The following is a 27095-nucleotide window of genomic DNA, read 5'->3' on the forward strand; positions in this document are numbered from 1 at the left end:
CAGACCCCGGAAAAAAGAGGGATTCGCGCCACAGCAGCAACTGTGAAAGTCAACTTCGTGAGGGGCAGGCTCCCCCCACCACCTCTCTGAAGGGCAGAGGGCAGGGGAGGCACCTGCGGGAAGCACTAATTCAATCAACAAACATTTCGCAAGGCCGGGCAGCGCCTGGCACCGTGGCTTCAGCCGCAAACGGGACCAGAAGCCACCCCACGGATGAGGAGGGACGCTCCGCGGACCGGGGACCCGCGGGGGACAGAGCCGCTCCCAGGCAGCACGGCTGCCAAGGGTCCCGGCCGGGAGCAGCCGCCAGCCGCCACACTTCCCACCTCCGGCCCCAACATCCTTCCTTCCATTTGACAAACGAGGAAACCCAGATAAAGAGGGAGGAAGTAACGTGCTCCCTGTCACAGAGTTCACGTGGCAGAGCCGGAACAGGACAGGCAGGCGGGCCACCCGTCCCCCGGGGCCCCCGGTCTCAAGGGGTCAGCCTCTCGGGGGTAAGGCTCCCTGGGGTCCCAGCCTTGGGGGCAGGCGGGCCCCGCAGGTCAGGAGGGCTGGTACCCTGACCCTGTGTCCCCGAGACAGAAGGAGGAAGAGGGAGGTCCCGGCTGCCCTCCCCTGGCTGACCCCCCATTTGGGCCCAGGAAGGCCGAAGCCAGCACTGCCCTGCCCCAGGGGTCACGCACCCAATGCCTGTGGTCCCCACCTCCCAGCCCTCCTCCCGACCTTGGTCCCAGGCAGAAAGTCCAGGAGCAGGGGTGGGGTGAGCCACCTCCCGTGGACTCTGGCCCCATCGGTTTTCTCCTCCAGGCAGCGCTCACGCAGGAGGCCCCTGGGAAATGACACCTAGCTGCCACGGGGGAAGGGGCAGGCGTGCAGCAGGGGGCACCGCGGAGGTGGACCAGGGATACGGGGACGGCCAGGCGGGGTGGGGAAGGGACCCCCGGCACCTCCACCCGGAGAGGGACGCGGCAACGGCCACTCACCCCAGGAACCAGAGCTCAGAGCTGGTGTAACACGCGGTGGGCCAGCGTGGGTCATGCTCCAGACAGGGACATGTCAGGGCCTGGAGGTAGAGGGGACGTGAGGCCAGCGGGCACCCAGCTCCGAGGGGCTGCCTACAGCCGGAACGGGGTCCGCCAGGTGAGAGCCAGGCCTACCACCACCCTTGACTCCTCACAGGGTTAATTATTCCCAGACCAGCTGACCAACCCCTCCCCCCCAAACCAATGCTCCCATGGTTCCTCACCAGCACAGACAGACCTGTAACCCAGCCGGCAAGGGGCAAGCCGCAGCGGCCCGGCCACGCAGTCAGATCCTTCCGAAGTTCTCCAGGGAGAACGCCCGTCCACACGGGCATCCCCTCCTCCCCACACCCTTGGCTGGAGCCAGAAATCCCCAGGGAGAGTCCACCCCTTCTCTCTACCTGGACTCCCTTCCCAAGCCTACCCAGCAAACTCCTATTCGTGCCTCAAAACCCAACTACAACAATACCTTTTCCGTGAAGCCTCCCCAGGCGGTTTACAGGTGAGGAAACAGAAGGCCAGACAGGCAAATCTGCCGACCCAGGGCCACACAGCCCCCACCTCAGAGCTGGCACTCACTCCTCACACAGGACGCCCTTTGCCAGCAAGCTACAAACACGGGAAGGCGAGGAAGGAGTGGTGCTTCATGAGGCCGGAGAGGCTACGGAGCCACGCGACACTGAGCAGAGGCCTGGCCTCCATGCTGGGGGCAATGGGGAGCCATGGAGTGTTCCAGGCAGGGGAGGTCAGAGCCCAAGAAGTGCCTGGCTTGGCCTCGGGTGGTGACAGCATGCCCCCGCCGCCCCCTACGATGCCCAGCCATTCCTAAGGCTCACCATTTCCCCATTACGAGCAGCTCACCCCGAAGTGTTTGGCCCTAACTCTCCCAGCTCAGAACCAGAGCCCCACCCCTAGCCAGCTCAGAGCCCACGCTTCCCAGCACACGGGCAGCCCACCCCCAGCCCGGGGCCCGTCCCCCTCGGCCCAGGGAGGGCACAGAGCCAGTTCCGGAGAAGCTGGTCCACAGCTGTGACGCCCCAATCAGACGGCCACAAGCTTACGGGAACAGGGCCAAGGTGCCAGGAGGGAAGGGCAGAAGCCTCCGGCAGCCAGAGAAGCCCAGGGAAACCGAGGCCAAGAAGGAAGAAGGCGCCTGCCCAGGCATGCAGCAAGCCGGTTCGGGGAGCACGGCACCGCCCACCCCAGCCCTGCGCCGCACCTCTGCAGGAAGCGGCTCTTGGGCCCCGAGGAGGCAGGGGTGGGCGACCAGCCGCCCACCCGAGCGGGCTGAGACAAGGGGGCTCCAGGGACGCCCCCCACCCAGCACCCCTCCCGAGAGCGGCAGCCACAGCCTCCGCCGGGAGCACCCCAAAGTTGTTCTGGACAAAGCCAAGCCACAGGGGGTACCAGGTGGGCACCAACTGTCCCAGGGAAGGACACCCGCCTTGCCTTAGACCCCAGAGTTAGCCTTCGGGGCCAACCTTCCCGAGCCTGAAACCTCCACCGCAGAATACAGACGAAACAGCCCCCACACACGGGCCCGTCCACGGACACGGCTGAGCGGGAACACGGCTCAGGACGTGGCCCCCACGGCGGCCACCGCAGTCACCTCGACGGTCACTGGCCAACGCTGCCCGTGCCTGGCCCCGCCTCTGAGGGGCCACCAACCAGCAAAGCGGGTCCCGCAGGCACGAGGCCTGGGTTCACTGGAGAGCGGGGGCCGGACCCACCCCCCCAGCCCCTCGCCAGGACACTGGGTGCGGCCCACACAGCGTGGGAATCCAGCTGCCACCGACAGTCAGTCACGGAGTCTTCTCCGTCCTGGTCCTGAATCAGCCGGGCGCTGCCTGGACCCCCGTGCCGGGGGCCGCGTGACTGCACATGCCTGAAAGGGCCCTGCTCTCAGGAAGCCTCGGGGACCACGGAAGGCGGGGTGGGTGGCCAGCACTTCAGGAGACCACAGCAGGCGGCCTCTAGTCCCCCGTGCGCACCGAGCCGGCTCACCCTCCCGGGTCCCCACGAGGCAGCACGATGACCCCGCGATGGGCACGGGGGAACGGCAGGGCCAAGGGCCGGGGATCCGACGGCGGGGCCCGAGCGCCCAGCACGCCGCACTGCACTCTGCGCACAAACCGGCTCAGGCTGGGGCAACACGCGGGCCTCCAGAAGGCCACGGCTGAGGACGCGACTTTAGGGCAGACGCCACAGACAGCGCGGGGGGCGGGGGGCGGGGGGTGTCCAGGCGGGGGCACAGCACCAGCCAGGCCTGACGCGCCCCTACTCCCCAGAGCTTCGGACGAGGCGGCCGTCCATCGGGAGCCCGCGAGCTCGGCGACTCGGGCCACCTGGGCTGTCACCGCCTGACCTCTGCCCGGGGCCGGTGCGGACACTTGAGCTAAATTGGTCAATTATGGGATACTTAGATCCCTCCCCGGGGCTTCCCAGCCTCCCTCGGTTCTGGGCCGCAGCACCAGGAAGCCTGTTGAATCAGTAACCTCATTACAGCCGGGCGGCCGCACCCGGGCCCAGCTTTGAACTCCACGGGTTTATCCGCTGCGCTGCAGGATTTACACGCCGCCTGGCCCAGGCCCAACGCGCTCTCCCCTTCTTTTGTCTCCCCTCTCCTGAGGCCCATCGCCACCAGCACTGCACCCCAAGCACCTCAGGGAAACCGAGGCACGGCTGGAAACCACCGCTGCTCAGATGGGCCCACGGAGGTACAGAGAGGCTAGGGCCAGGCCCTCAGTCACCCCAGGAGCAGGGTCTCAGACCAAGGGTTCCCCTTTTCACCCCCAGCCCCAGCTAGCAGAGGCAGAGTCCTCAGGAACTCAGAGCCAAGGGCCAATTGTGAACATCTCAGGAGGGGACCTGGAGGTAATGCCTCACACTGAGGCCCCAGGGGCTCCAGCCCCATAAAAGCCTCCCAGTGTCCCATTCCTCGGCCCCAAGGCCAGTCCCAACATGGCCCTCGGGTACCTGCTCTGACCCCACGAGGCCCGGCCACCTGCCCGCCATGGTCACCCCATCCCCTCAACTTGATCGGGTACCCTGGGCCTGACTCCTTTTCCGGGACTGGGCTTGAGCCCTCTTGACCACCCTAGTGTCTCATCCTCTTTCCCAGAGCCCCTCTAGCACCCCAGGCCCTGGGACATCTCAGTTAACGTGGGGCAGGGAGCACAGGCTGGAGAGCATTGCCCCTGAAGGACAGGCCAAGGGCCCCAGGGCCCGGAAGGAGGGGAGCAGGGGTGGGGAGGGAGACAACCACTCTCCCAACCCCATGACCAGGGGAAGGCAGAGAGACCCGCAGCCAGCCCAGAGGCCTGGCCTGACCCTCAGGAGGCTGCTACTCGGGGCGGCCCGGCCAGGGCAAGGTCAGCAGCCCACACCTGCCACGTCAGGTTCCAGGCCCACCTGGGACCCCTCCTCCTTCCAGCCCCGGCCTGCCTCCGGCCCACCCTCTGCACAGAGGTGGACGCCTAATTCCAGCCGCAAACATCACCATGCCCATGGTGCCCCGTGGCCCCGGGCCCCCACACACCTACCTGCATCCCAGGCCCTCGCCGGGACACGTGACATGCCGTCTCCTTTCACAAGGCACCATCTCTCCCAGCTGCAGCCACGCAGGCCTGGAGGACTGGCCTCGGGCCTTTGTCTGGGCTGTCCCTGCCACCTGGAGTCCCCTCCCCTTGCCACCTGTTGCAAGGCCGCCTCTCCTCCAGACTCACGACAGGGACCAGCTCCAACAGGAGACTCTGCCTGCCCTCCGCTCCTCAGGCCCACCCCGGTGGGACGGCAGGACAGGCCAGCACCCAGCAGGTACGCCCCAGGTGCCGTGCGGACCGAGGCCATCCAGCAGGCCTGGGTCCCCCTAAGGAAAAGCTCGTGGAGACTTTGTTAGGATAGGCCGGCAAGGCCCGGCGTGTGCACGTGTGCCTGCATTTGAGTGAGCGCGTGTACGTGTGCATGTGCACGCGTGCGCATAAACGCGTGTTGGCGGGTGTGTGCAAGTGTGCATCTGTGGGTACGCACCTGTGCGTGCATACGTGTGCATTTGTGTGTGCGCAGGCATGCGTGCACACGGGGGTTCACACGCGTGTGTGCACATGCCCGTGTTTGTGTGTGTGCGCTCGTGTGTGCGTGTATGCACATGCGTCTCCGTGCACGCGTACTTTAGGCGTGTGAGTGTGTGCACGGGCAATGGTGATCACAGAGACAACCAAGGCCCCGCCCTGCCCCGGAGGCCCGGTGTGGCCATTCTAGCCCAGCGATCACCATGCAGTTCCCTCAGGAATTTGTTCCTGGACAGCTCAGTCCTGGCGGGGTGAGGAGGCGGGCACCGGGCCACAGGGGTCCTCGGGCTGTGCCTCTGGCTGCCGACCCCACCCACAGGTTTCTGGCCCATCAACAGCCCCGATCCTGCCCCACCTCCAGCCAAGGACAACCCTGGATGAGGATCGGGGGGTCTCTGCTGCCCAGAGAGCCTTCAGTGGGTACAAGGGGACAGAAGGGACATAGTGAAGTTTCAGTCCTCCCCCAAGTCCCACGGAACAGAGCACTCATTCACCTGTGGGCCCAAGATCCGTAACAGAGCTCCTAGGCAGCCCAGTCGGGGCACAGATCCGGGCCCCGGGACGCAAGCGTCTTCTGAAAATGCTACCTGACGGTCAAGAGGCCTGAGGGAACAGCACTCCCAATCCTGGGGAACGGTCCTGACCCAGAGGCCCAGCAAAGGCCACATCAGCCCTCATGGGAGAGCTCAATTTCCCCATGTGCTCAGTGGGCCTGCCTCCTTGCAGCCTCCATGAGGTCCTGAAAATCAAGTCCCAAGTACACAGCAGGTGCCCAAAGACTGGAGCCATCAGCACCCTCGAAAGGGGCAGCCCAGGGCCCAGAACTTGGGCGAAGTTTAGACAAACGGAGTGGGCAGGGACCACGGAGGCCCGTCTGGCTTCTGGAGATGAGGAAATCAGGCCCCCAGCAGCCCCCTGGCTCACCCAGGGGCACAGAGACCCAGAGATGTAGGGACGCGGGGACACAGATCTCCGGGACACGTAACACCTCCTGGTGGAGCACCGGGCAGGGCCCAGCTGCGAGGGCCAGAGCCACCTAACAGGGAGAATGTGAGCGTGAGCATGCACACATCCAGGCCCTGCACGCTCGTGTGCGCCCCCCCCCCCCCCCCCCGGCCGCGCCAATCTCATCTAACTGCTTTCTGCCCCATTTCGCGCCCGCTCAACTGCCGAGCACCATAACTGCTTTCTAACTCCAGGGTGCGATCTCCCCGTGCGTGCGGCCCCGGGCACAACCGTGAGCCTCAGAATGCCTCGCGCCAGGACGGGAGGACAGGGAGGGGTGCCCGCGTGTCCGCTGCCCCACCCGCCTGCTGGGGGCCTCCAGGAGAGGGCCGGGGGTGAAGGCGCCCGGCAGAGGGGCCACAGTGCTCACTCAACTCACAGAGGCTGGGGGCGGCCCTCCCTTCCGCGTCTGCTGCCTGCACTTGAGAGCACTTGAGAGCCGTGGTCTCTGCTCCGGGGTCCTGTGTGATCCAGCTCTCCAGGCCCGGGCCCGCCCTGACCCAGGCAGAAGTCCCGGGGAGCCCTTGGCCACAGACCTCACCGTCGAAGAGGGGCCGTCAGGACGAAACGGGCTGCCTTCCCGACCACCCGCGTCCATTTTACGGATGCGTGCTGAGGCTTGAAAGACAGACAGGCAGGCCCCACGCACACACACGGCAAAGAGAGGACCGGACCCCTGGCACAGGACCACCAGCCCAGCAACAGGACACAGACCCCCACGAAGGTGCTGCTCCCGGTCCCTCCCACCCCCAGGGACGGGCGGGTCTTTCCAGAGAGAGCAGGCGTGGGGAGCAAGTGACAGAGCGGCGTGATAGGAGGGGGAGGAGGAGAGGGAGGGGAGGGGCTGGAACTGCATCGCACGGAACATAAATGTTGCGGGCAGGGCTGCACAGAGGAGGGAATGTACAGGCGGGACCAGCTCTCCCCACCCCCCCTTCCAAAGCATCCCTCAAATCAACACGCTCAATGAGTATCCGGACAAAGGTCTGGAAGGGGATCCCCAAAGGGGCACCAGCCCACCAGCCACCCAGGCACAGTCCACACACACAGGGTTTGAGGGCCCGGACCCCTTCCCCATCCCCAGCACCGCCGGTGGCCAGTTCCCACGGGAATGGACACCTCAAAGCCCCAGCCACCAAAGCCCACAACGAAGACACACTTGGAGCCAGTGGAGAAGGGAAGGAGCAGGTCTAGGCTTACAAAGCCTCAGCCCGATGACGGCGCCCAGACTGGGCCGGCTCAGTGGCCCCTGCTCTGTGTCTAGTGGGGAGCAGCTGAGCTGGGCCCAGGAGGCCCTTCCAGGGGACGGGCCTCCCTCGCCACTCGAGACCACGGCCCTAAAACACACCGTGGTGGCAAGAGCCACGAGGCCCAAGATGCTAGAACTCCGTGGGAGGCTCCACGGGGTCTGGGCCTTTAGAGGCTTTTAGGACCCCCCGCCCCACGCCACCTCTGTGCTGCCCAAGTCTGGCCCGCCTGGAATCACCGCGGGGCCACTCTCCTGACGCCCAAGCCCCTGGCATGGGCACCCGGCCCCGCCCCATCACCCACTCTGTGCCCGCACAGTCCCACAGCCCCCCCTCCTCCTTCCCAGGAGAGGAAACAGAGGGAGTGAGGTGGGGGCCAGGGAGAGCAGGTAGAGGGCTTCCTGGAGGAGGTTCAGTTCCCCGCAGGCCCTGAAGGACACGCACAGCTGGAAACACTACCCAAACTCCCCAGCAGCCGCCCCTGTGTGAGCAAGTCTACTGGCTCAACCCTGCCTAACCCTAGCTCCCGGCCGACGGCGCTCCCAGCACGGCCCTTCCTGGGGCCAGCCCATTCCACCCACGTCTGGGCAGAGGGGGTCAGGGGTGCACGCCGGGCCCAGGCACGACAGCTAGATGCAGGCAAGTACGCAGGCCGCAAGGCCTCGGCCACGGTCAGGCCGCACCGAGGGCTGTTTTTCTCGCCCTGACACTTCTCCTGTCAACAAACAGAGCCCCCTCCGGAGTTTACCAAAACAAACGCCCCAACAGTCGGCAGTGCCCAGGCCTAGACAGCACTGCCTCAGCAGGCCGGACTCCAAGCCCGGACTCCAAGCCCAGCCTCCCAAGAGTCATGTGACCCTGTTATTTCGGGAGGCCCCGGAATGTGCTCTATTTTGGGTCCCTCGGGGCCCTGATGTTACCAGAAGCCCCTCACCAGGGCTCCCAGCTCACTCGGGTCCCTGAGAGTCCCCCAGAGGATGGCCGGGGGGGGCCTATCACTCTGCTACTGGCTGTCCCATCCCCCCAGGCAAGTGAGCCACTACCAGCCCAGCAGGGTCTGGCCAGGCCTGAGACCTCTGGCCGCCTGCGCAGGCCCGGCCTTCTAGCCCCACCGCCCGGGTGGGTGCCAATGCAGGCCTCCTCCGTGGGTGTGGGGGGCACCGAGGGGCAGGGACAGGAAGCAGGGGCTGCCCTGGGCCACTTACCAGCACCAGTATCTGTACCTTGGGCTCGTCCCTGCCCTCACCAGGGAGCTCAGCGGGCAGTAGCTGGGGGACACCCAGGGAGGTGACGGCCAAGTGCCCAGACCCGCCAAGCCTGGAGAGGCCCTCTCTGCCCAGGGCCCGACACGTGAAAGAGGCAGGTGGGTCAGCCTTCCCAGCAGCGCAGGGCTGACCTAGGGTGCCAGCCGGGCCCCGGACGAGTGCGCGGGGCCTTCTGAAACTCACCCCCAGGAGGGATCAGGCCGTGTTTACAAAAGAGCCTGGGCAAGGAGCTACTTCAACGGGCCTTCAACCCCACTACACTTCAGAGCAGGCCACAGCTCAGAAAACAAATAAAATGTCATCAGAGCCCAGGACTCTCCACTCAAGCCTGGGGCTGGGACTGCTGGGCAGGCCACCAGCCTGGTGGAGGCGAAGCCTGAGTCTCTGATGGACCCGTCCAGGTTCCCGGGGCCAGGGCTCAGAGGCAGGACCTCGCCTCTTCGGGGGGGACTCCAGCACGGCAATCCCGCGACCTGGGCCCTGCACATGTCAAGTCCCAGGACCCTCCCAGGACGTCAGAGACCCAGACCTTTCCTGCTCCCAGTACCCAGCCAGGGCCCTGCCACGTCGGGGGCGGGGAGCCAAGACAGAGCGGAGCATTCTTGTTCCAGAAAGGACCCTCCGGGAGAGCCTAGCTCTGTGTGCGTGCGAGCGCGCAAAGCTTTCACGGGGGAAACGGAGCCACCGTCGGCCCACACGGGGCCCCGCCACCCCACACTTAGCTTTCTTTTCTCTTCCCCACACCCAGGCACCCACCTAGGGGTGCGGATCCAAAATCTACCACTTTGTATACTGTGGCCTCAGTTTCTCAAAGCCAGTCTGCAAAATGGGCAGGAGTGCCCACCCCTGGGGGCTCTGGGAGGAGCTTGGCGCCTGCAGAAGTCATCACCTTAGAGGCAGAGAGGGGGTGTTCCCAGATCTGACCACCCGTATCCCAGTGTCCCTGCAGCGCGCCCTGTTTGTGAGGTGGGGGGGGGCGGCTGGGGTGCTCAAATCCTCACCCTGACACCCGGGGTTGGGGGGCACCTGCTGGCTCCCCGCCACCTCCCAGTCTCAGCAAACGTTCCCACAGCTGTGCCCGGTTCTGGCTGCCAACCTGGTGGCCAAACTGCGCCCCAGGCTGCAGGGGGGCGGGCAGGCAGGAGGGACGACTGACCGAGGGGTTTCATTCATAATCAGCTGTTTGAATTTCCATTCAGCACAGATCCTTCACCCAGCCTCACTGCCTGGCTGCCGGCCCCACCACCAAATTAATATCCTTCCCGGCGCTCGTTCATAAAGTCTCCCCACCCCCTCCCCCCTTCCCTGCCTCTCACTGGCTCCCAAACCCCAGGGAGGGCAGCGGCCGCGGGGGGGTAGGGGGGAGACGCCTGGCCAAGCCCCTTCCTCCTGCTACGTGGGTCAGGGCCTGGAGTCGGGGTGGGGGGACAGTCTGGGGTAGGGAAGCCGCTGGGCGGGATGGCAGCAGGAGGACAGAAAAACTGAGCCTCCGCGCCTCAGGGGTGTCCTCCCCCCAAGTGCAGGGCCAGCCCCCCCCCCCCCCGGAGAGCGCCCCGCACGGCAGCCGGGTGCGCCGGAGTGAGGGGCCCCATTTCTGGAATGGGGCCTTCCCGGGTCTGAGGCTCCCGGTGCTAAGGCCCCCTCGTTGACCCTGCCCACCCGCGCCCTGCTCCGGGGGAGGAGGGGTCCCGCGCGTTCCAGGGCCGGCGGCCTGCTGGCCTCGGCAGCCCGGGCGGCGGCGCACAGGCCGTCCCGGTGCCAGGGCGGCCGCAGGCTGGGAGCGCACAAGTTGCTCCGCCCGCCCCGGCCCGGCCCCTGCGCAGCCCGGCTGGAGCTGCGCGTCCGGGGCCGCGGGCGGACCGGCGTAGCCCGGGGAGTGGGGGGCATGGGGGGGGGGGAACCGGGGCGGGACCCCCTTCCCCAGCCGCCCGCCGCCCCCCTCTTCGCCCCGCCGCCGGCCCGCTGCCCGCTCCCGCCCCGAGACCGAGTGGCGGCCCGGCGCCCGCGCCCCCCGCCCCGGCCGGCCCGGGAAAAGTTGCCCGGCCGCCCGCCCCGGGCCGGCGCCCCAACAACTCAGCCAGGGCCGCGCGGAGGGGGGCGCGGGGCCGAGCGGCCGGGAACGCGCCCCGCCGCCCCGCCGCCCCGCCGGCCCGGCCCCGCGAGCACTCACCGAGCGGCAGGAAATGTTTGGTGTCCATGTCGGCGGCGACCGCGGCCGGCGGCGGGACGGCGGGCGAGCGCGGCGGCCCCCGGCGCGGCCGGCCGGGCCCGGGCGGCGGGAGCCGGCGGCGGCGGGGCGGCGGCGGCGCGCGGAGGCCGCGGCGCGGCGAGTTGTTGCAAAAGTCGCCCAACAATGTAAACTACTTGAGCTGCGCGCCGCCGCCGCGCGCGCGCGCCCGCGCCCCCGCCGCGCGCGCGCCCGCGCCCGCTCCGCTCCGACCGCGGCGGCGCCGGCGGGGGGGCGGCGGGGGGCCCGCGACGGGCGCGGACTCGGCGCAGCGCCGCCGCCGCCGCCGCCGCCGCCCCGCCCGGCCCGGCCGCCCCCGCCCGGCGCGCGCCCCCCCGCGGACCCCGCGCCCCCCGCCCCCGCGCGCGCCGGGCCGCGAGCGCGGAGCGGGCGCCGCGCAAACTTGCGAGTTGGCCGCGGCCGGGCCGCCCGGGAGCCGCGCGGGGGCGGCGGGGGAGGGGCGCGCGCGCGCGCGCGGGGTTCCCTCCCCGCTGTCCCCAGCCCTCCGCGCGGAGGGGGGAGGCGGGCGGGCGGCGGAGCCCTAGGCGGCCCGGCCATTGTCTGGGCGGCCACACAAAGCGGCCGGCTGCGCCGCGCGCTGCCCCCGCCCGCCGCCACGTGGGGAAACTGAGGCTGGCGGTGGCCCGAGCTCCAGCGGGCGCATGGGCTAGGCCTCCGCCAAGGAGTCCTCCAGTTTCTGGACGCGTCCTCTGGCCGGCCCCCACTTTCACGCCCATGGAAAGCCGCGGTCCCCGGGTACCCTCTGCCATGCCCCGCCGCCGGCCCCACCGGGGCAGCCGGGCCAGGCCGGGGCTCGCGCTCCCTGCACGCTGGCCGGACTTCGGGGACCCCTCTTTAGAAGCACCGGGCTGGGGAGGAGCTGCCGTGAGTTGGGCGCTGACTTTGAGGCCGGTGGCTACTTCCCTACCCTGACTTTTAAATTTGTGATTTGTTTAAAAACGGAAGGAAGCACGCTGGCCCTGAGACCGGGACGGCCTGGCAGCAGGACTTGGGGTGTATGAGTTACCTGCATGGGGCGACCCTCCCTCAGCACATGCAGCCCAGGGGTGCCCCCTCCCCGCCAGCCCCCAGGAGCCTGGAGCACTGCTCCAGGATGTTTCCCGTGGAGACCCACCCAGGCTCCGGGAGGTGGAGGGGCTTACCGAAGCCACGCTGGCTGTGCGCGCTGGTCCTGGGGCCGCCCTGGCCTGATGTGGAGGAAGATGATGACTGGATGTGGAAGGCCTTGCTGCCCAGAGAGACCCCAGCCCTGACAAGGAAAGGGGGATCCTGCCTGGTGCGCCCCTGAGCAAGCCTTGAGACCCTGCTGGGCTTTACCTTCCCCTCTGTGAAATGGGGAGTAACAGGACCCACCTCCCACCTGACGGTCAGGAGCTGGGTCTCTGGAGGGCCATTTGGGCCCGTCCAGGAGGGAGGCAGGAGGATGGTGGGGGGTGGGGGACAAACACTGTTGGAGAGCTACCCCCCACAGCAGAACCCCCCCCCCCCGGCTGGTCCTGTCCCCCTGGCTCCTGCTTGATCCACACTCCCCTCCCCTGCTGCAGAAAGCCTCCCCTTTGCTGGCCCTTGAGCCCCCCACCTGTACCTGTAACCCCCCCCCCCAACCTGCAGAGCTCCCTGCCTTCCCTTCAGCCTCGGCCTGTTAAACTGTGGCCTTCAGCCACTGTCTTCACACCCTCCTCACTGCCTGGGACACAGCTTCAAAAACTCACTTCCTCCTGCCAGGGCCGGGGGCAGGCAAGCACACAGGGAAAGTTCCCAGAAGGAGCAGACGGACGCACTGACATGGAGAGCAGTTCTCAGGCCTGCCTCTACCGCCCCCCGCGCATCCTTGGCCATGGTGCACGGTCAGGTCCCTTTGGGCCCTGTCCTCCCGGCCGGCACCATCAGACCCCACCACTCCCGCTACAGAAGAGGCCAGGTGCCCTTTTCTTGCAGGGACCCCACTGGGCACAACTGACCAGGAAGAAGCTCCCCAGGACCACAGCGCCCACTCCTCTGCCTGACAGGGTCATCCAACAACCCAGGGGCAGTGGACGGTACAAGCCACCTGACTGACGAGAACACGAGGCTGAGAGAGGGGACGTATGGGAACATGTCACACAGCAGTGAGGACAAAGTCAGGATTGAACCCAGGGCCCGTCCTTGGAGTCTGTGCCAGCAAGAGTGCAAGCCTTCACAGGCCCCGTGGGGGCCTGGGTGACCATCAGTGACGCTGCCTCCCTACCACCTCCTGTATGGACAGCCCATCCACAGTCCAAGGCTCCGGGCCTCAGGACAGAGAGGGTGAGGGTGAGAGTGAGTGGGGAGGAGCAGGAGAGAGAGAGATAAGTAATCCCTGCTGTCCAATGTCGTGGATCATTCGTTCATTCAACAAACGTCCGTTGAGCCCTTGCTCAGGCGGCGGTGTGGTCCCAGATGGACAGGCGTGGGCCAGATCCCAGCGCTGCCCCTTTCCAGCCGTGCAGCCAGGCCAGGTCACCCCCCTCCCGATGCCTCAGCTTCCTCATTTGCAAAGCAGGGACAACATGCCCTCCTGCCTGAGTCACCGCGATGACGACATGAGATGGCACCAAGTGAGCTCGGTTGCCACTTGTCCTGCCACCACTATCATTAGGTGATGAATTAGGCCCTCTGGGAGCCCCAGCCCCGAGGAGAGCCAGGACGTGTCCACAGGGAACTCTCTTTTAGGTGCAGAGTAATGGGCACGCAGGAAGAGGCGTGGACAGTGACTGGAGGGCCAGGCCACGTGCAGCCGGGGGCCCCGGGCGCTTCCGGGTCCGGCTGGTCCTCCAGTTGGGTTTTGAAGGAGGGAAGTTTTCACCGGGTAGACGCAGGGGTGAGGACACTCCAGGCGGCCGGACCGGACCCGTGTGAGCGCTGGCCTGGCCGGGAGGGGAGGTACTGAGCTCCTGGAAGGAACGGCAGGCAGCCCGCTCGGCCGGCAGGTCGCAACTCGCTGGGCGCTGTGGGAAAGCCGGTCCTGGAGGCCTGGGAGGCTGGGCTCAGGCATCTGAAGTCACCTCTGACAGTGGGCAGCCTGGCTCCCCGCCCCTCCCCAGCCCCACCCCTGCCACGGAAAACTCAACACTGGAACCACTGGGGCCTGGAGCCAGGGAGCCACACGCAGGCGAATTTCCATGTGGGCTCCCCGCCCCAGGGAAGGCACGCAGGCCAGGAGGCCAGGGGGTGAGGGGCCCTCTGTTCCTAAGACAGATCCAAGGAGGGGTCGTCCAGCCCCAGCCTGCGAGCATGTGGACAGGGGAGCGAGTGCGGGGTCCCGGGCCTCAGACCCACTTGCACTCCTGCCTCAGGGCCTACAGATGCCGACCGACCACAGGTGCCCTCAGCCTTGCCTTCTGGTGAAGGGGTACAGGGCGCGGGTGCCCTGGAGCCACCGCCAGCGGCCGCGGGGCCGCAGCAAATCCGGCTCCTTGGTGGAAAATGCCTGTGCCCTTTCTACTTCTAGGTTCCGCTCCCCTGAAACCGGGGCTCTTTGTGGAAATGCTCCCACAGGACACCGCCCGGGACGGCGGCTGCCCCATTTGGTGTAGCCGGGTCCAAACTAACCACGGAAAAAACGCCCCCAGCCTTCCTGCCATGTAGTCTGCAGCCAGAAAATGTTTTTATAGTAATATCCCATCTATTTACAACCTGAGATCTAAGAGGGTTTTGTTTTTTGTTTGGGGCTTTTTTTTTTTCTTTTTAAACCATCCCTGAAGGATGCTTTTTAAGGTATTTTGGTCTATTTCATGTGCCTGTCTCGGCAGAGTCTGGTAAACAGTCTCCGGAATCACTTGGTGAATAATATTTTTTAAAGGCCCACGTCTGCCGGGCAGGGGCCCCTGAGGCTGGTGTCTGGGTGGACAGCTCCCAGCAGTTCAGGGGACACCGAGGGGCACCTCGGCCACTTCTGGCTCCTTCCCGTAAACAGGGTCCACGTGATCCTGAGCTGGTGACCAGCAGGACCTCACAGGGGCTTAGGCTCGTCCTCATGGGTGGGTGGCCTGCCTCTGTCCCCAAACACCCAGCCCAGAGTGCCCTCTCTCACTGACTCCGCGGCTCTTCTGGGGGTGACGCTCTCTGTCTGTGCTGAGAGATGACTCAAGCTGAGAGGTGGTGAAGCCCAGAGAGGCGAGGGCTCGCCCCAGATCACACAGGGAGGCCTGATGGAGCTCCCCTCAGTCTCCCCCTGTCTCCCCCTCAGTCTAGAGGACACGGAAAGTTGCCTGTGTCCTCGGCCTCCAGTGTTGTGCTTAGCGGAGGGAAGGAGCAAGGATGGGAGAAGATGGGAGAGGGGAGGGGAGGGGAGGGGATGGGAGGAGAGAGGAGGGGACCTGGGGAGGGGAGGGAGGAGGGGGAAAGGCAGAGGACAGAGATAAGGGGAGGGGAGGAGAGGGGAAGTGAGGGCAGAGGAGGGGGAAGAGGGGGAAAGGGAGAGGACAGAGATAAGGGGAGGGGAGGGGAGAGGAGGGGGGAAAGGAGAGGACAGAGAGGGGACGGGAGGGTGCCTTCTGTGGCCGGGTTGGCCCTCTGTGGAAAGCCAGCAGCCCTGCAGTCCCCACACCGCACCTGTCCACAGCTCCTGGCCCCAAAGGACAGCTGGCCTCGCACACCCAGGCCCGGCAGACCAAACCCCAGAAAGAGAGGATGGGTGCTGTGTGAATCAGGTGCCCTGAGGGTTGCTCCCTCACGGGAGGCGGAAGCCCAGTTCTAAACCTCCAGGGAGCCAAGGGCGGTTTGGGCAAAGCCATTCAAGTGAGCCAGGCCTGAGCGGGGAGGGGCTGGTTTGGGGAGAAGGGCCAGGATTTGGGAGGACTGGTGGGTTCCTTCCAGGGCCCTCCAAAGAGACGCTCCATCTGGATTCCGAGGCTGCCTAGAAGCGGTTCCAGCTGCCTGGGAGGGGCGGGGGTGGGGGGGCAGCCGCAGGCTGGAGAGGGCCTGTGATTCCGTGAGGTCTGAGTCAGGAGAGGACACCGATGTTTCCTAGGTGCCTCTCGGTGCCAGGCCTCTGCACCCTGCCGGGCACTGTCTCCCCCAGACACCCGGCCCTGCATTTCCCCATTTCACAGATGGAGACACTGAGGCTGAAGGGAGCCTGGCTCCAGGCCGTGCGGGGGCTTCAGCACCAGGGGCATCAGCTGCTTACCGGGGAAGCCTCGGGACAACCACCGGCTCCCGGCCCCTGCCTGGAGCTAACTGTTCCAGCGCCCAGCTCCTCACAGTGTGGGGGGGTCAGCTGGGCAGCACGGGGCGGGCAGAGTCCGGAGAGGAGGGCCAGGCAGCAACACTGGAAGGCTGGGTGCTGGGGTGGGTACCGGAAGCCCTCACGTGGCTCTCTCGGGTCCACGGCCTCCCATAAAATGGGAAGAGAGGAGCCACCAGCCACAGAACCTTCCCGGCACACGGGGAGAACCTGTGCACGGCGGGATCCGTCCCAGGAGCCGCAGGGATCGGCCACAGCATCCCAGCCCTGGCGTCAGCCCCAACCTCGCCTGACTGGAGAGGGTGCGCCCCTCCCGGCCCCTCCCCTCCGTGCCCTCTCCAGACGCCGCCCGTCCTGCAAGAAGGCGATGTGTTTTATCGGGGGCATTTATTATCGACAATTGCCTCATGAATCTCCCTCTATACACATGCATATACATAAGAGGTGGGTAAGTATGCAGGGAAAAGCCACCGAGCCCAATCTCACTGATGGAGTCAACTTGCCCCCATAAAGATAACGGGAAATGATTCATAATATTTATTTGACAGACATGATATGAACCGTAATAGCCTGTTGGGATTAAAAATATCCGTACGTCTCTGTCATCCACCAATGTGGTTTAAATATTATATATGTGGCCACTGGGGCAACGGGGAGCTGGGAGCGGTTATTGATAGCGGCCGTAAAAAGGAGTCGTTTTGCACTGAAGGATGGGGAAAGTAACCGAGGAGTTGGCCCCAGTGCTCCTTGGGGCTCGCATCGAAAGAACCTGCACTTGAGAGGACGCTCCCCACCCCCCAGACTGCCAGCACCCGGGGGCTCGGCCGGTGGCAGTGGTGTCACGGGAGGGCCAGCCCCAGCTCCAGGCTGCAGCGCAGGGTCCCCACAGGGGAGGCCATCGAAAGCCCAGGCCCCACCCTCTCTGGCCGGAGACCCCCACAGGTCAGCCTGTCCCCAGCCTCCACCCAGCAGAAGAGAGCATCAGCCCCCTCCCCGCCACCCTGTGAGTCAGTCACTCCCCTGCTTAAAAACTCTTCCAAGCTCCCCACTGCCTTCGGGTAAAGTCCAAACTCCTAAGAGAACTTCAGCCCTTCCCACGAGCCACACCCCACCCCCCAGGCCGGCAGCAGGGCAAGACTGCTGCTCTGGACCACGGTCCCCAGCTGGCCACCCCACAGCACACTCCAAGGCCCAGCTCCGACGGGCCCCTCTCAGCAGTTTGCAGACCACCCTCCCCCAGCACGCACAGCCCCCAAGCCTGGCTGGGGCTTCTCTGTGCCCCACGGCAACCTGCACCCCGTGTGCCTCCGTGTGGCCTGTTTCCTTGATATTCCCAAGGCCAGGGACCCAGGATCGGCAGCTTTCCATTCCTCCCACGGAAAGTCCCCCCATGGTCACCAAGGGGGGGTGGGGAGGACACCATTTTAAAGGGGCCTGGGCCCTGCCGTGGCCACGCAATGGCTCCTCCTCCAAGCCCTGGGGGTGGGCCTCAGGATCCTCGTTTATTGTCCACCTAGGTCCTCCTAGACTTAAGAGAAGTATTTCTCTCCCAGGACTTCGGTTTACCTCTCAGTACAGCGACCCTTCAGCATGGGGATGTCAAGGCCCCTTGAATACCTCACAGGAAGCCTTTTAGGGTTTGCTTTGGGAAGTGCCCATGGGCATTGTCACCGAGAAAACCAAACCGAGAAAACCTCGGGGAGGGTTAACCCCCTCCACCACCACCCTACCTCACCCCACCCGCCTGGCCCCCAGCCCTATCAGGGAGCCCGGACCCCAGGCTGATGAATTACCGGCTCCTGGTGACAATGGGCCTTTGTTTGTCCCACTAATGAGGGTCCCAGCTCCCTAAAGGAGCAGCCTCTGGGCTGAGACACCGGCAGGAGGGGCGGGGCAGTCCTGGAAATGAGGTCACCCGGGAGGAGGGGCCGGGGCCCCACTGCACACAGTGCCTGGGGGTCTGCGCCCTGGGAGAGGAGAGACGGACCGATGGGAAAGGTAAGAACCAGGCCAGAGCGTCGCTGATGAGCCAAAGGACACAGAGCACGTGTTTCCCAGCCTGCAGGCACAGACCTTCATTTTACCCCTTTTAGGGAGACCTGGTTCTTGCTAGGGACCCCCAACTGATGCTCCCAGCCTCCTGCTGTGTAGGCAGCGCTGGTCACGTGTGGGGCTCCCAGCTCTGCCAACAAATGCCTGGACCAGACAGGAGCTCCTGCTGTCCGCGTGTTGAACCCCCCGAGGTCTCCCTCAAGCAGGAGACACTCGCACTTCGGACTCCCTCTGCTTCACCCACAGACCCTGCCAGAGCCCCGCGTGCAGTGGGCATTTGTGGCCCCGGCCCCGGTCCTCACCCTCTTCCCTGGGATGTGAGCATCAGGGCCTCCACCTGCCTAGGGGCAGTGGAAATTCAGAAGTGGTAGGGGGGAATGGAGACCAGGAGGTGACTGGTCCCATGCTCAGCCCGGACGGCTTTCCCGGGCTCAGTGTGCGTCACACGGGCTTAATGACATTTGACTTTTTTTCCCTCCTTAAAAAGATTGTCTTCGGGGTCATAAACTATTTCCACGGACGAGTGACCTAGGAAACACACACGCACCAGTGTGCCTTTGGACGAGACACCCTCCTACCCCTCCCTCCCCACTCCAGCATCGAGGTGGACATGAGATTGGAGAAATGAATACGGCAGGTGGAACAGACGGAAACCCGCAGAAAGGTTGGAGTATAGCATTTTGCTTGGTTCCATTTCCTCGGTGATCCTGGTCTGGAAAGGCAGGTGTAAGACAGGGGAGGGGCTGCACCCTGGTTGGGGCCAGCTGGGGGGGTCCCCCGAACCTGCCCGTTATCCCATCTACTCCAGAGGGGCCGTCCAGTCACCTCAGAGTCACAGACGCCCAAATCAGGAGGGAACCCCAACCGACGGGGGGGGGGGGGGCGGGGAGTGATGGGACTGACCCTGCGGGGTTCAAGTGTGGATCAAATGAGATAATGTCTGCAAAGCCGCCAGCCCAGGCCTGCCCCAAGCTGGCGCTGAATAAACGGCCTGGCTAATAGGATCATCAGGCCCGGCTGGGGTGCAGCTCCCCACGCACATTCGGTCAGGGCACCGCTCAGCCCAGAGCCCAGCAGTTGTCTGGAAAGGCAACTTGCCCGAGGCCAGGCCCCAGCATTGCCCGATGGAGGCCCCGTGGCAGAAATTTCCAGATTGTGCTGGTGTTTATATGTCGGTCCCTGGTATCCCAGGTCCCTTCTAGTGACGTCTGTCCACAGATGGGGTGATGGCGGGTGGCTCGGGCCCTTGGGAGCCGAGCTGGTTAAGGGCTTTTCCCCACCAGCTGCGTCGTGCTGGGCGGGCTGGCTCTTGAGGAACACAATTCCTGGGCAGGCAGGAGGGGACAGAAGGGCCTCCCAGTGGGCCCCGGGAGCCTGTCCGAGCTGGCTGGAGGGCACAGGGTCAGCAGCAGAGAGCCGAGCTCCTGCCTTGCCAACGGCACACTGCATCCGCCGTGGGCAGAGAGCGTGGCCGAGAGCCCCGGGGGAGCCGCTGTCCCCACACAACACCCGTGACCACCGGTGCCAAGGACCTGGCTGGCACACCACAGCCCAGCTGCTGGCCCTCTCAGCAAACCGATCAGAGAAACATTCGCCGGAGGGCATGCCATCACCCTCTTGGTCTGACTGGTGTCGCCTCCTGGGGTTCAGACTCAGTGAGGCGCTCCGTCACTCAGCTCCCCCGCCCTCGACTTCCTGCGTTAAATAAGCCTGCCTCCCACGCCCCACCGGTGTGGGGTTCCAGAGCTCTCTCCCGGGCATGCCCTGGTCATCACGATGCCCCTCGGGGCAGGGAGGGGTGCCTGGAGCAGAGCAGGAACCATGGGGAGCCCGGTGCCCCCCATGCCGTGAAGGGTCCTGGGGAAATAATCTCGGAGGACAGCCTGGGGGCAAAGGTGCTGGGGGAGGCCGGCCAGCACTGCCTGGACAGCCACTGGGTTAGCCGGTTAAATAACGATTGGCCGGTTAAATACACAGTTGTGCAAAAACAGTGTATTGCCAAGTGAAAACACAGCGGCTTAAAGTTACATACAGAAGGATTCCAGTTAAGAACGCTGGCCCAAGAGTCTGGGGAGAACCCCCCACCCCCGACCACCGCTTATTCACGGTGGTGAGTTCTAGCCACAGAGCCGGGGGGCGGGGGGGGGGGGGCGGCGTCCAGATCTTCCTCCATAGTTATCTTCGTTTTCTGTAATGAGCCTTTATTTCTTTATAATCAGAAAAAAGTAGGGTTAACAAAAGTCTGTGTGCAATGCGTCTGAAACCCCAGCTCAGGTCCCGTCTCCTCTCTCAGAACCCCCAGCCGGCCCCCACCCCCGTGGCACCCATGTGACAGCCTCACGGGCTCTGGGAGCAGTGGTCGTCTCCCCGGAGCCCTCTCCTCTCCTCTCTGCACCCCCCTCCTTGTCACGGGGGACTCCTTGTGCCCACCATCCAGCCTCCCTCCGGGGACAGGCTCTGAGCCACCCGAGTCGTTCTGGAAACATCCATGACTACTTTGTACAGATAGGAATATGCTCTCCCTCCCCTCGATCGGCCGGGAGGGGGTTTGTCCGATCCACCCACCTGTCACTGGGCCAGGCGGAATTAACAATACACTTAATTTCACAAGCGTGGAAGGTTGTATCTAAATGGCCAAAATATTTGGACCGCGGCAGATAAGTGAGATCATTTCAGTGGTTTTCAAAGCTGACACAGAAGCCACTTGGCCTTTGTTCCCAGCTGTCTGTTGCCAACACAGCCAATGGTTGAGCTCGTCCGAAAGGTTCTGAGCTGCAGGATGGAGCCCGGGACCCCAGCACCACGCAGATGCCACCGGGGGATGGGGGGCAACGAAGAGGGAGAACACAGCCCAGGCCCCTCTTCCCTCCTCCTCCAGGTGACACGCTGTGTGACACCCCATGGGCCAGGTCCCACCATGCCACCCTGTGGCCCCCCGGAGAGGGGGCAGGACACGAGACCAAGAAGAAAGAAATGAGGGTCAGAGACACCCAGAGGGCATTATAGGGCCCTCTGGACAGGTGTTGGGGCACAGGGCTCCGAGGGCCTCAAGGTGGGCCAGGTCTGGCCAGGGGACGTGGGTGGGCGGACTGGGGACCCGGTACTCGGTGGGGAGCCACGGGGTGGCTCAGGTTCGGAAGGGCTTTGTTCGCCCAGCCAGGGGGCTGCTGAAAGGTGGGAGGGAGTCTGGCGGTCTGAGCCCAGGGGGACCCGCCCTCCAGGGGGTGCCATCGTTGGCCCCACTTTGCCAGGAGGAGCCAGGCTTGGAGATGCCAGGCGGCTTGCCTTACACCGGAGCTGTGCTAGGGCCCTGTCGGGAGCCCGGTGCCCCGAGGGCAGAGCCGGGCCGGGCTGGCCGCTGCAGGAGGTTGGGTGCACGCCCCCACCCCCAGCCCCACCCAGGGCGGCGCGGGGGCTGGGCCCACACTGTCCTGAGCCCCGAGAGAGCCTTGCCCAGACCGCCTTCCAGAGAACTAGCAAGCAAGATGCTCCCAGACCACCGTAAGTGGAACTCGGAGGCCCAGGAGAAAGGAGGGGCTTGTCCAAGGCCAGAAGCTTCCAGCAGAGGCTGGGCCCCTCCCTCTGACCCCCCCCCCCCTTCCAGCGAGCTGCAGAGGATTAGTGCCTCCTGGGGCCCATGCCGCCTGCCCCCCGCCCCCCCATGAATGCTTGAGCTCTTTATCAGGCTGCTGCCCCAGGAGCGGCTTTGTCTGGGAGCCACCTCACCCAAGAAGGAGCCAAGCAAAGGGCTAACAGGATTTCTCAGCCCTGTCACTCTGGCCATGAACCCCCCTCGGCCCTCCCAAGAGGGATTAACGCTACCTCTCCCCCCTCCGCCCAGGCCACCGGCCCTGAGCGCCTCCTGCTACCTCTGGTAGCTGATCGTTGAGCCGGACTTCAGGCCCCTGTGACCCGAAGGGGTCACGGGTGCCAGGACAGACGGCAGGTCTCCCGTGGGTCGGGCAGCCCTCGGCCCTGCTGTTGGGGGGCCCACGGAGTGGGGTGCAGGCAGAGCAGGGCCTTCCGCGCAGCCCGTGGTTGAACCCCTGTTCTGCCACGCCTCACGTGCCGGGAGCTGGCACCTTGGCCGCCTTGACCCTGTTTCCTCCCCCTGACAGCGAGGGCCTCGGACCCTTCTGGAAGGCAGCTGTGAGCTCAGAGATGCAGGGCATGGTGTCGATACCTGCTCAGTGTCACCACCGTGACTGGATCAGTGACGCTCCAAGGATGTGACTCTGAGTGTCATGTCTCGTTAAAGTGGCCCCTGTGCCGGGGACTGGGTTTCCTGGGTCCCGAAACGACAGCTGCCTGAAGGGACCGGAGCTGCCCCCACGGGTGTCCCGGAGGTCTTTCTCTGGGCTGGCATCCACGCTGGTCTCCCCGGCGAGGCGGTGGCTGGCCTCCTCTGCCCCAGAGTGACACCCTAAAGGTCCCCTTTGGTTTTTTCGCTCCAACATGGGACCCACGGGGCAAGACCTCTGTGCCTCCGTTACCCACATTCTCCGGGGCTCCGCAGGGCAGGCTGCAGGGATCAATGGCTTGGCCTGAGGGGCCCGGCCGACCCGGCTGTGTGTCCTGTCTCTGAGATTCGGTTTCCTCACCCACAAAGGGGGCGTGGCAACCCCTCCAGTCATAGGTCCAACGATCGTGGCACAGTGCACATGCAGAGCAAGCACTCTATAGGTCTTGCTTCAAACAAAAATAACACTTGACTGTTGGGAGAAGAAACGGGACCCCCCGTCACCCCCCCAAACTCATCCATAGGGGAGGCTCTTCTCCCGGGAGCTGTGCGTCCACGCTGAGCTCCTCCAGCCCGGCAGCTGGCTCCCGCCTTCGCTAGGGTCCTTTCTGGAGGAGGCACCCCCTCTGACGGGGGGGGGGCCTGGGACCAGCCCCCGGCCGGCGTGCCCAGCAGGAACGTGCAGCTTCCACATCCGCCACAAGCCGACTGGTCACCAAGAGCGCGCCCAGTGCATGGGGGACGTGGCAGGTTTGTGTCGGACTTCCTGCTCCCCCAGGGATGAGCCCTGTGACGGGGGGCCGGGACCAGACCCCCAGCACGTCTGAGCCTCCGCTCCTCATCGGGGAAATGGGGAGTAGGGCCTCTGCAAGGCTGGCTGTGAGGAGAAGGGAGGATTTTTGTGATGGTCAATCAGGCTGAGTGACCCACAGCCTAGGTGAGGAGGCAAGACAGACTCTCAATTCAAAGAAGGACAGGCTAATGGCAGGGAGGGCCTGCCATCAACCAGGAGAGCCAAGACATTGCCTTGACCAATGAGGAGACAGGCCCAGAGAGAGGAATGGACTCAGGTACAAGTCGCTGTGGCCAGGGGTTGGAGCAATGACACAAGAGGAGTCCCAAGGCCGGCAGTGACAGTGGCCAGAGCACAGATGGCAGCACAGCTTCTGAGGAGGAGGGTGGCGAGTCTGAAATGGGTGAGGTGGGTGGAACCATCTAGCAGGTGACCCCGCCCTCTCCACAGTGGCCCAAGGAACTCACAGCATCACTGGGCGACTTCTTCCCTTGTGCCTGGAACTAGGATCATGGGTACAGTCTGTCCTCTCCAAATACAGGCAATAGATTTGCAATCCGAAAATAACCCCATGTATCAAAATTTATAGGTGTAGCTAAAGCAGTACTGAGAGGGAAACTTATAGCTTTTAATGCTTTTATTAGAAAAGAAGAAAGATCTAAAATCAAAGACCAAAGGTTTCACCTTAAGATGAGTTTGAAAAAAAAAAAAAAAAGAGCAAACTAAATCCAAAGTAAGTAAAAGGGGCTCCTGGGGGGCTCAGTCGGTTGAGCGTCCGACTTCGGCTTGGGTCATGATCTCGCGGTTCGTGGGTTCGAGCCCCGCGTCGGACTCTGTGCTGACAGCTCGGAGCCTGGAGGCTGCTTTGGATTCTGTGTCTCCCTTTCTCTCTGCCTCACATTCTCTCTCTCTCTCTCTCTCTCTCTCTCTCTCTCTAAAATAAACATTAAAAAAAATTAAATAAAAGGAATGAAATAAAGAGAAGTCAATGAAACAGAAACAGACCACAGAGATAATGAACAAAGACAAAAACTGAGACTTCGAGATGAACAAAATGGACAGAGCCCTGGCTACTATGATCAGGAAGAAAAAAAGAGCACAAAAATCACCAGTATCAGGAATAAGGAGAGGTTGTCAGCACAGATCCTACAAATATCAATAAGAAAATGCTATAGACAACTTTTTGCCAAGAAATACGACAAGGCAGATGAAACGAACACATTTATTGGAAGAGAGACCTTACAATATTGACACAAGAAGGAATAGAAGATCTGATCAGCCCTATAGCTTATTACAGAGCTTGAACTTGGGACGCCCGGGTGGTTCAGCTGATTAAGCGTCCGACTTCGGCTCAGGTCGTGATCTCACGGTTCTTGAGTTCAAGCCCCGCGTCGGGCTCTGTGCTGACAGCTCGGAGCCTGGAGCCTGAATCGGATTCTGTGTCTCCCTCTCTCTCTCTCTGCCCCTCCCCTGCTTGCGCTCTGTGTGTGTCTCTCTCTCAAAGATAAAATAAAACATTAAACAAAATTTTTTCATGTGTTTTCAAAGATTTTATAAGAATCTGAATTAAATTTTTAACAAATTAAATCCAGCAATATATAAAAGGGATACCTCATGACCAACTGAGATGTATCTCAGGGACACGATGTTGGTTTAACATTGGAAAGACAACCAACAAAATTCACCCTATTAACAGACTAAAGGAGAAAACTCCTGTAAAAATACGATTATTTCAAAAGATTCAGAAAAGCGTTGATAACATTCATCACCCAATCATGACAGAAACTCTCAGAAGATTAGGTTGGAAGTCAGAGAAGTTCCACAAATGGAAAAAGAGACTCTGTAGAAAATAAGTGACGTAGGGGGCGCCCAACTGGCTCAGTCGGTGGTGCGTGTGGCTCTTGATCTCAGGGTCATGAGTTCAAGCCCCACACTGGGCATAGAGTTTACTTAAAAAAAAAAAAAAATACAGGGGCGCCTGGGTGGCGCAGTCGGTTAAGCGTCCGACTTCAGCCAGGTCACGATCTCGCGGTCCGTGAGTTCGAGCCCCGCGTCAGGCTCTGGGCTGATGGCTCAGAGCCTGGAGCCTGCTTCCGATTCTGTGTCTCCCTCTCTCTCTGCCCCTCCCCCGTTCATGCTCTCTCTCTCTCTCTCTCTCTCTGTCGCAAAAATAAATAAAAGTTGAAAAAAAAATTTAAATAGTTAAAAAAAAATTAAAAAAAAAAATACAAGGGCGCCTGGGTGACTCAGTCGGTAGAGTGTCCGACTTTGGCTCAGGTCATGATCTCGCGGTTTGGGAGTTCAAGCCCCACGTCTGTGCTGTCAGTGCAGAGCCTGCTTTGGATCCTCTGTCTCCCTCTCTGCCCCTTCCCCGCTCGCACACTCTCTCTCTCTCAAAAATAAGTAAAAACCGTCACAAAATTAAAAAAAAAAAAAATTAAATACAGAAGGAAAAGAACAACTTATAACCAACATCACCCCCTTTCCTGAAGTCAGGAAAAAGCAGGGGTACGAGTGGCTTTTGTACGTGTTAAAAAGATGACCCTTGTCCCCAAATAGCAAGCCATGGGCTCTGCTGCCCCTGCACCCCCCCACCCACCCACGCAGGTCGCCCAGCACTTGGCTGCATTTTCTTCCCAAGCCCCCAAAATGAAATACCGTTACCTCTGTGTGCTGGGCCTGCCTGACCGGAGGACCCTGAACTTTACCTACGGGGTGGCATTTGGTTAGATCCCTGCTGCGGCCAAACCCTGGGGCCCTGAGGCTCAGAAAGGCAACCCCTCGCCCTTAAAGTAGAAACCCTTGGGACTCCTTATGGGGTGGCCCCGTGAAGGCACAGGGGGCACGGGCTGGGGGTCAGGCAGACCCGGCTCAGATCCTGCCCAGCATCGGGACTTCGGTCTGGCCCCTGAAAATCTCATCTAGGGCAGGAAAGGAAGCAGTCTTCCCCAGGCCAGTTCCGAGGCACCACCGTCTGTGCTCTGGGGCACTGGCACCTCCTGCTCTGGCCCAGCACACACTCCCACTCCCTCCACACAACCTACTCCCCTTTTCCTCTCAGGCAGCAAACTCGGGACTCCTCAGTGGCTCCCTCTTTAGCAGGGCCTGGCGGGAGAGAGTACCAGGCTGTGGTCGGCTTGGGGACCGCCGGGGGCTGTCGAGGTGGCACCCTTCGGCGTAGCCTGTCCTCTGGGGCTGCCCTGCTAGGAGTGGGCGTGTTTGGGGGCCCTGGTGGTTCCCCTCTGGGGCCTGGGGTTAGTTCTTGGCTCGTACTGTGCTGGGCTCTTTCCGGCCCATACGTGGCCTTCCTGTGACCACCAGCTTCAAAGCACACATGCCTTCCCCCAGGCTGAGAAGTCAGAGGGCTGAACGGCTCTTTGTGGAAAGTGGACCCGTATCGGCACAAGCCACAGGTAGGGGACGTAGGTGTGTGACGCTAGGCCAAGCGACACCTGTAGACACGTGCTCGTCTGGGATGTGGCCGAGACCAGACCATCCAGACCCTTTGCTCCAGTCGGCTGTCGCTGGCCAACACCAGATAGAAAGGCTCACGATCTTTCACAACGTAGAGGTCAGGAATCCCGGCAGGGGTCCCACTCAGCAGCCCTTCTGCCCCACGTGGCATTGGCAGGGTTCACTTGGCGGCATCCAGCTGGCAGTCAGGCTGGTCTGGAGAGTCCAAGATGGCTTTACTCACAAGTGTGGTTCTTTGGTAGCTTGACCGAAAGACTGGACGGAGCTGGGACTATCACCCAGATTGCCTACACGGGGCCTCTCCGGTGCGGCGTCTGGGGATAGTGCGATACCTTGCGTCACAACTTAGGGTGCTCAGAAGGGTCTAAGAGGTCTGTGGGTCAGGGAGGCTCCGAGGCATCATCTGACCTAGACTTCGAGGTCACACGGCGTCACTTCTGCCATGTCCTATGGGTCGAGCAAGCTATGGA

The 27095-nt window shown here is 63.3% G+C and overlaps 1 protein-coding gene and 1 long non-coding RNA gene across 3 annotated transcripts in view; one reads left to right on the forward strand and one right to left on the reverse strand.

Annotated features, from left to right (window-relative positions):
- RXRA (retinoid X receptor alpha) overlaps nucleotides 1-10903 on the reverse strand; it is a 96047-nt gene extending 85144 nt beyond the window's left edge. The window contains exon 1 of one of the 2 annotated variants that reach the window (XM_023242953.2): nucleotides 10783-10903. In XM_023242953.2, the coding sequence (XP_023098721.1) occupies nucleotides 10783-10810 (28 nt within the window). In that variant the 5' untranslated portion in view covers nucleotides 10811-10903. Of the gene's footprint in view, nucleotides 1-986; nucleotides 1073-10782 lie in introns of those variants that run through there. The other variant, XM_006939617.5, reaches the window with a different exon arrangement.
- A 4903-nt stretch (nucleotides 10904-15806) lies between these two features.
- On the forward strand, nucleotides 15807-24147 carry LOC109494039. Its single transcript, XR_002148622.3, has 3 exons — nucleotides 15807-18064; nucleotides 18606-18782; nucleotides 24119-24147. It is a non-coding gene; the product is annotated as an uncharacterized LOC109494039 (long non-coding RNA).
- The last annotated feature ends 2948 nt before the right edge of the window (nucleotides 24148-27095 follow it).

This window comes from Felis catus, chromosome D4, assembly GCF_018350175.1.
Source record: "Felis catus isolate Fca126 chromosome D4, F.catus_Fca126_mat1.0, whole genome shotgun sequence".
NCBI classification, from domain to species: Eukaryota; Metazoa; Chordata; class Mammalia; order Carnivora; family Felidae; genus Felis; species Felis catus.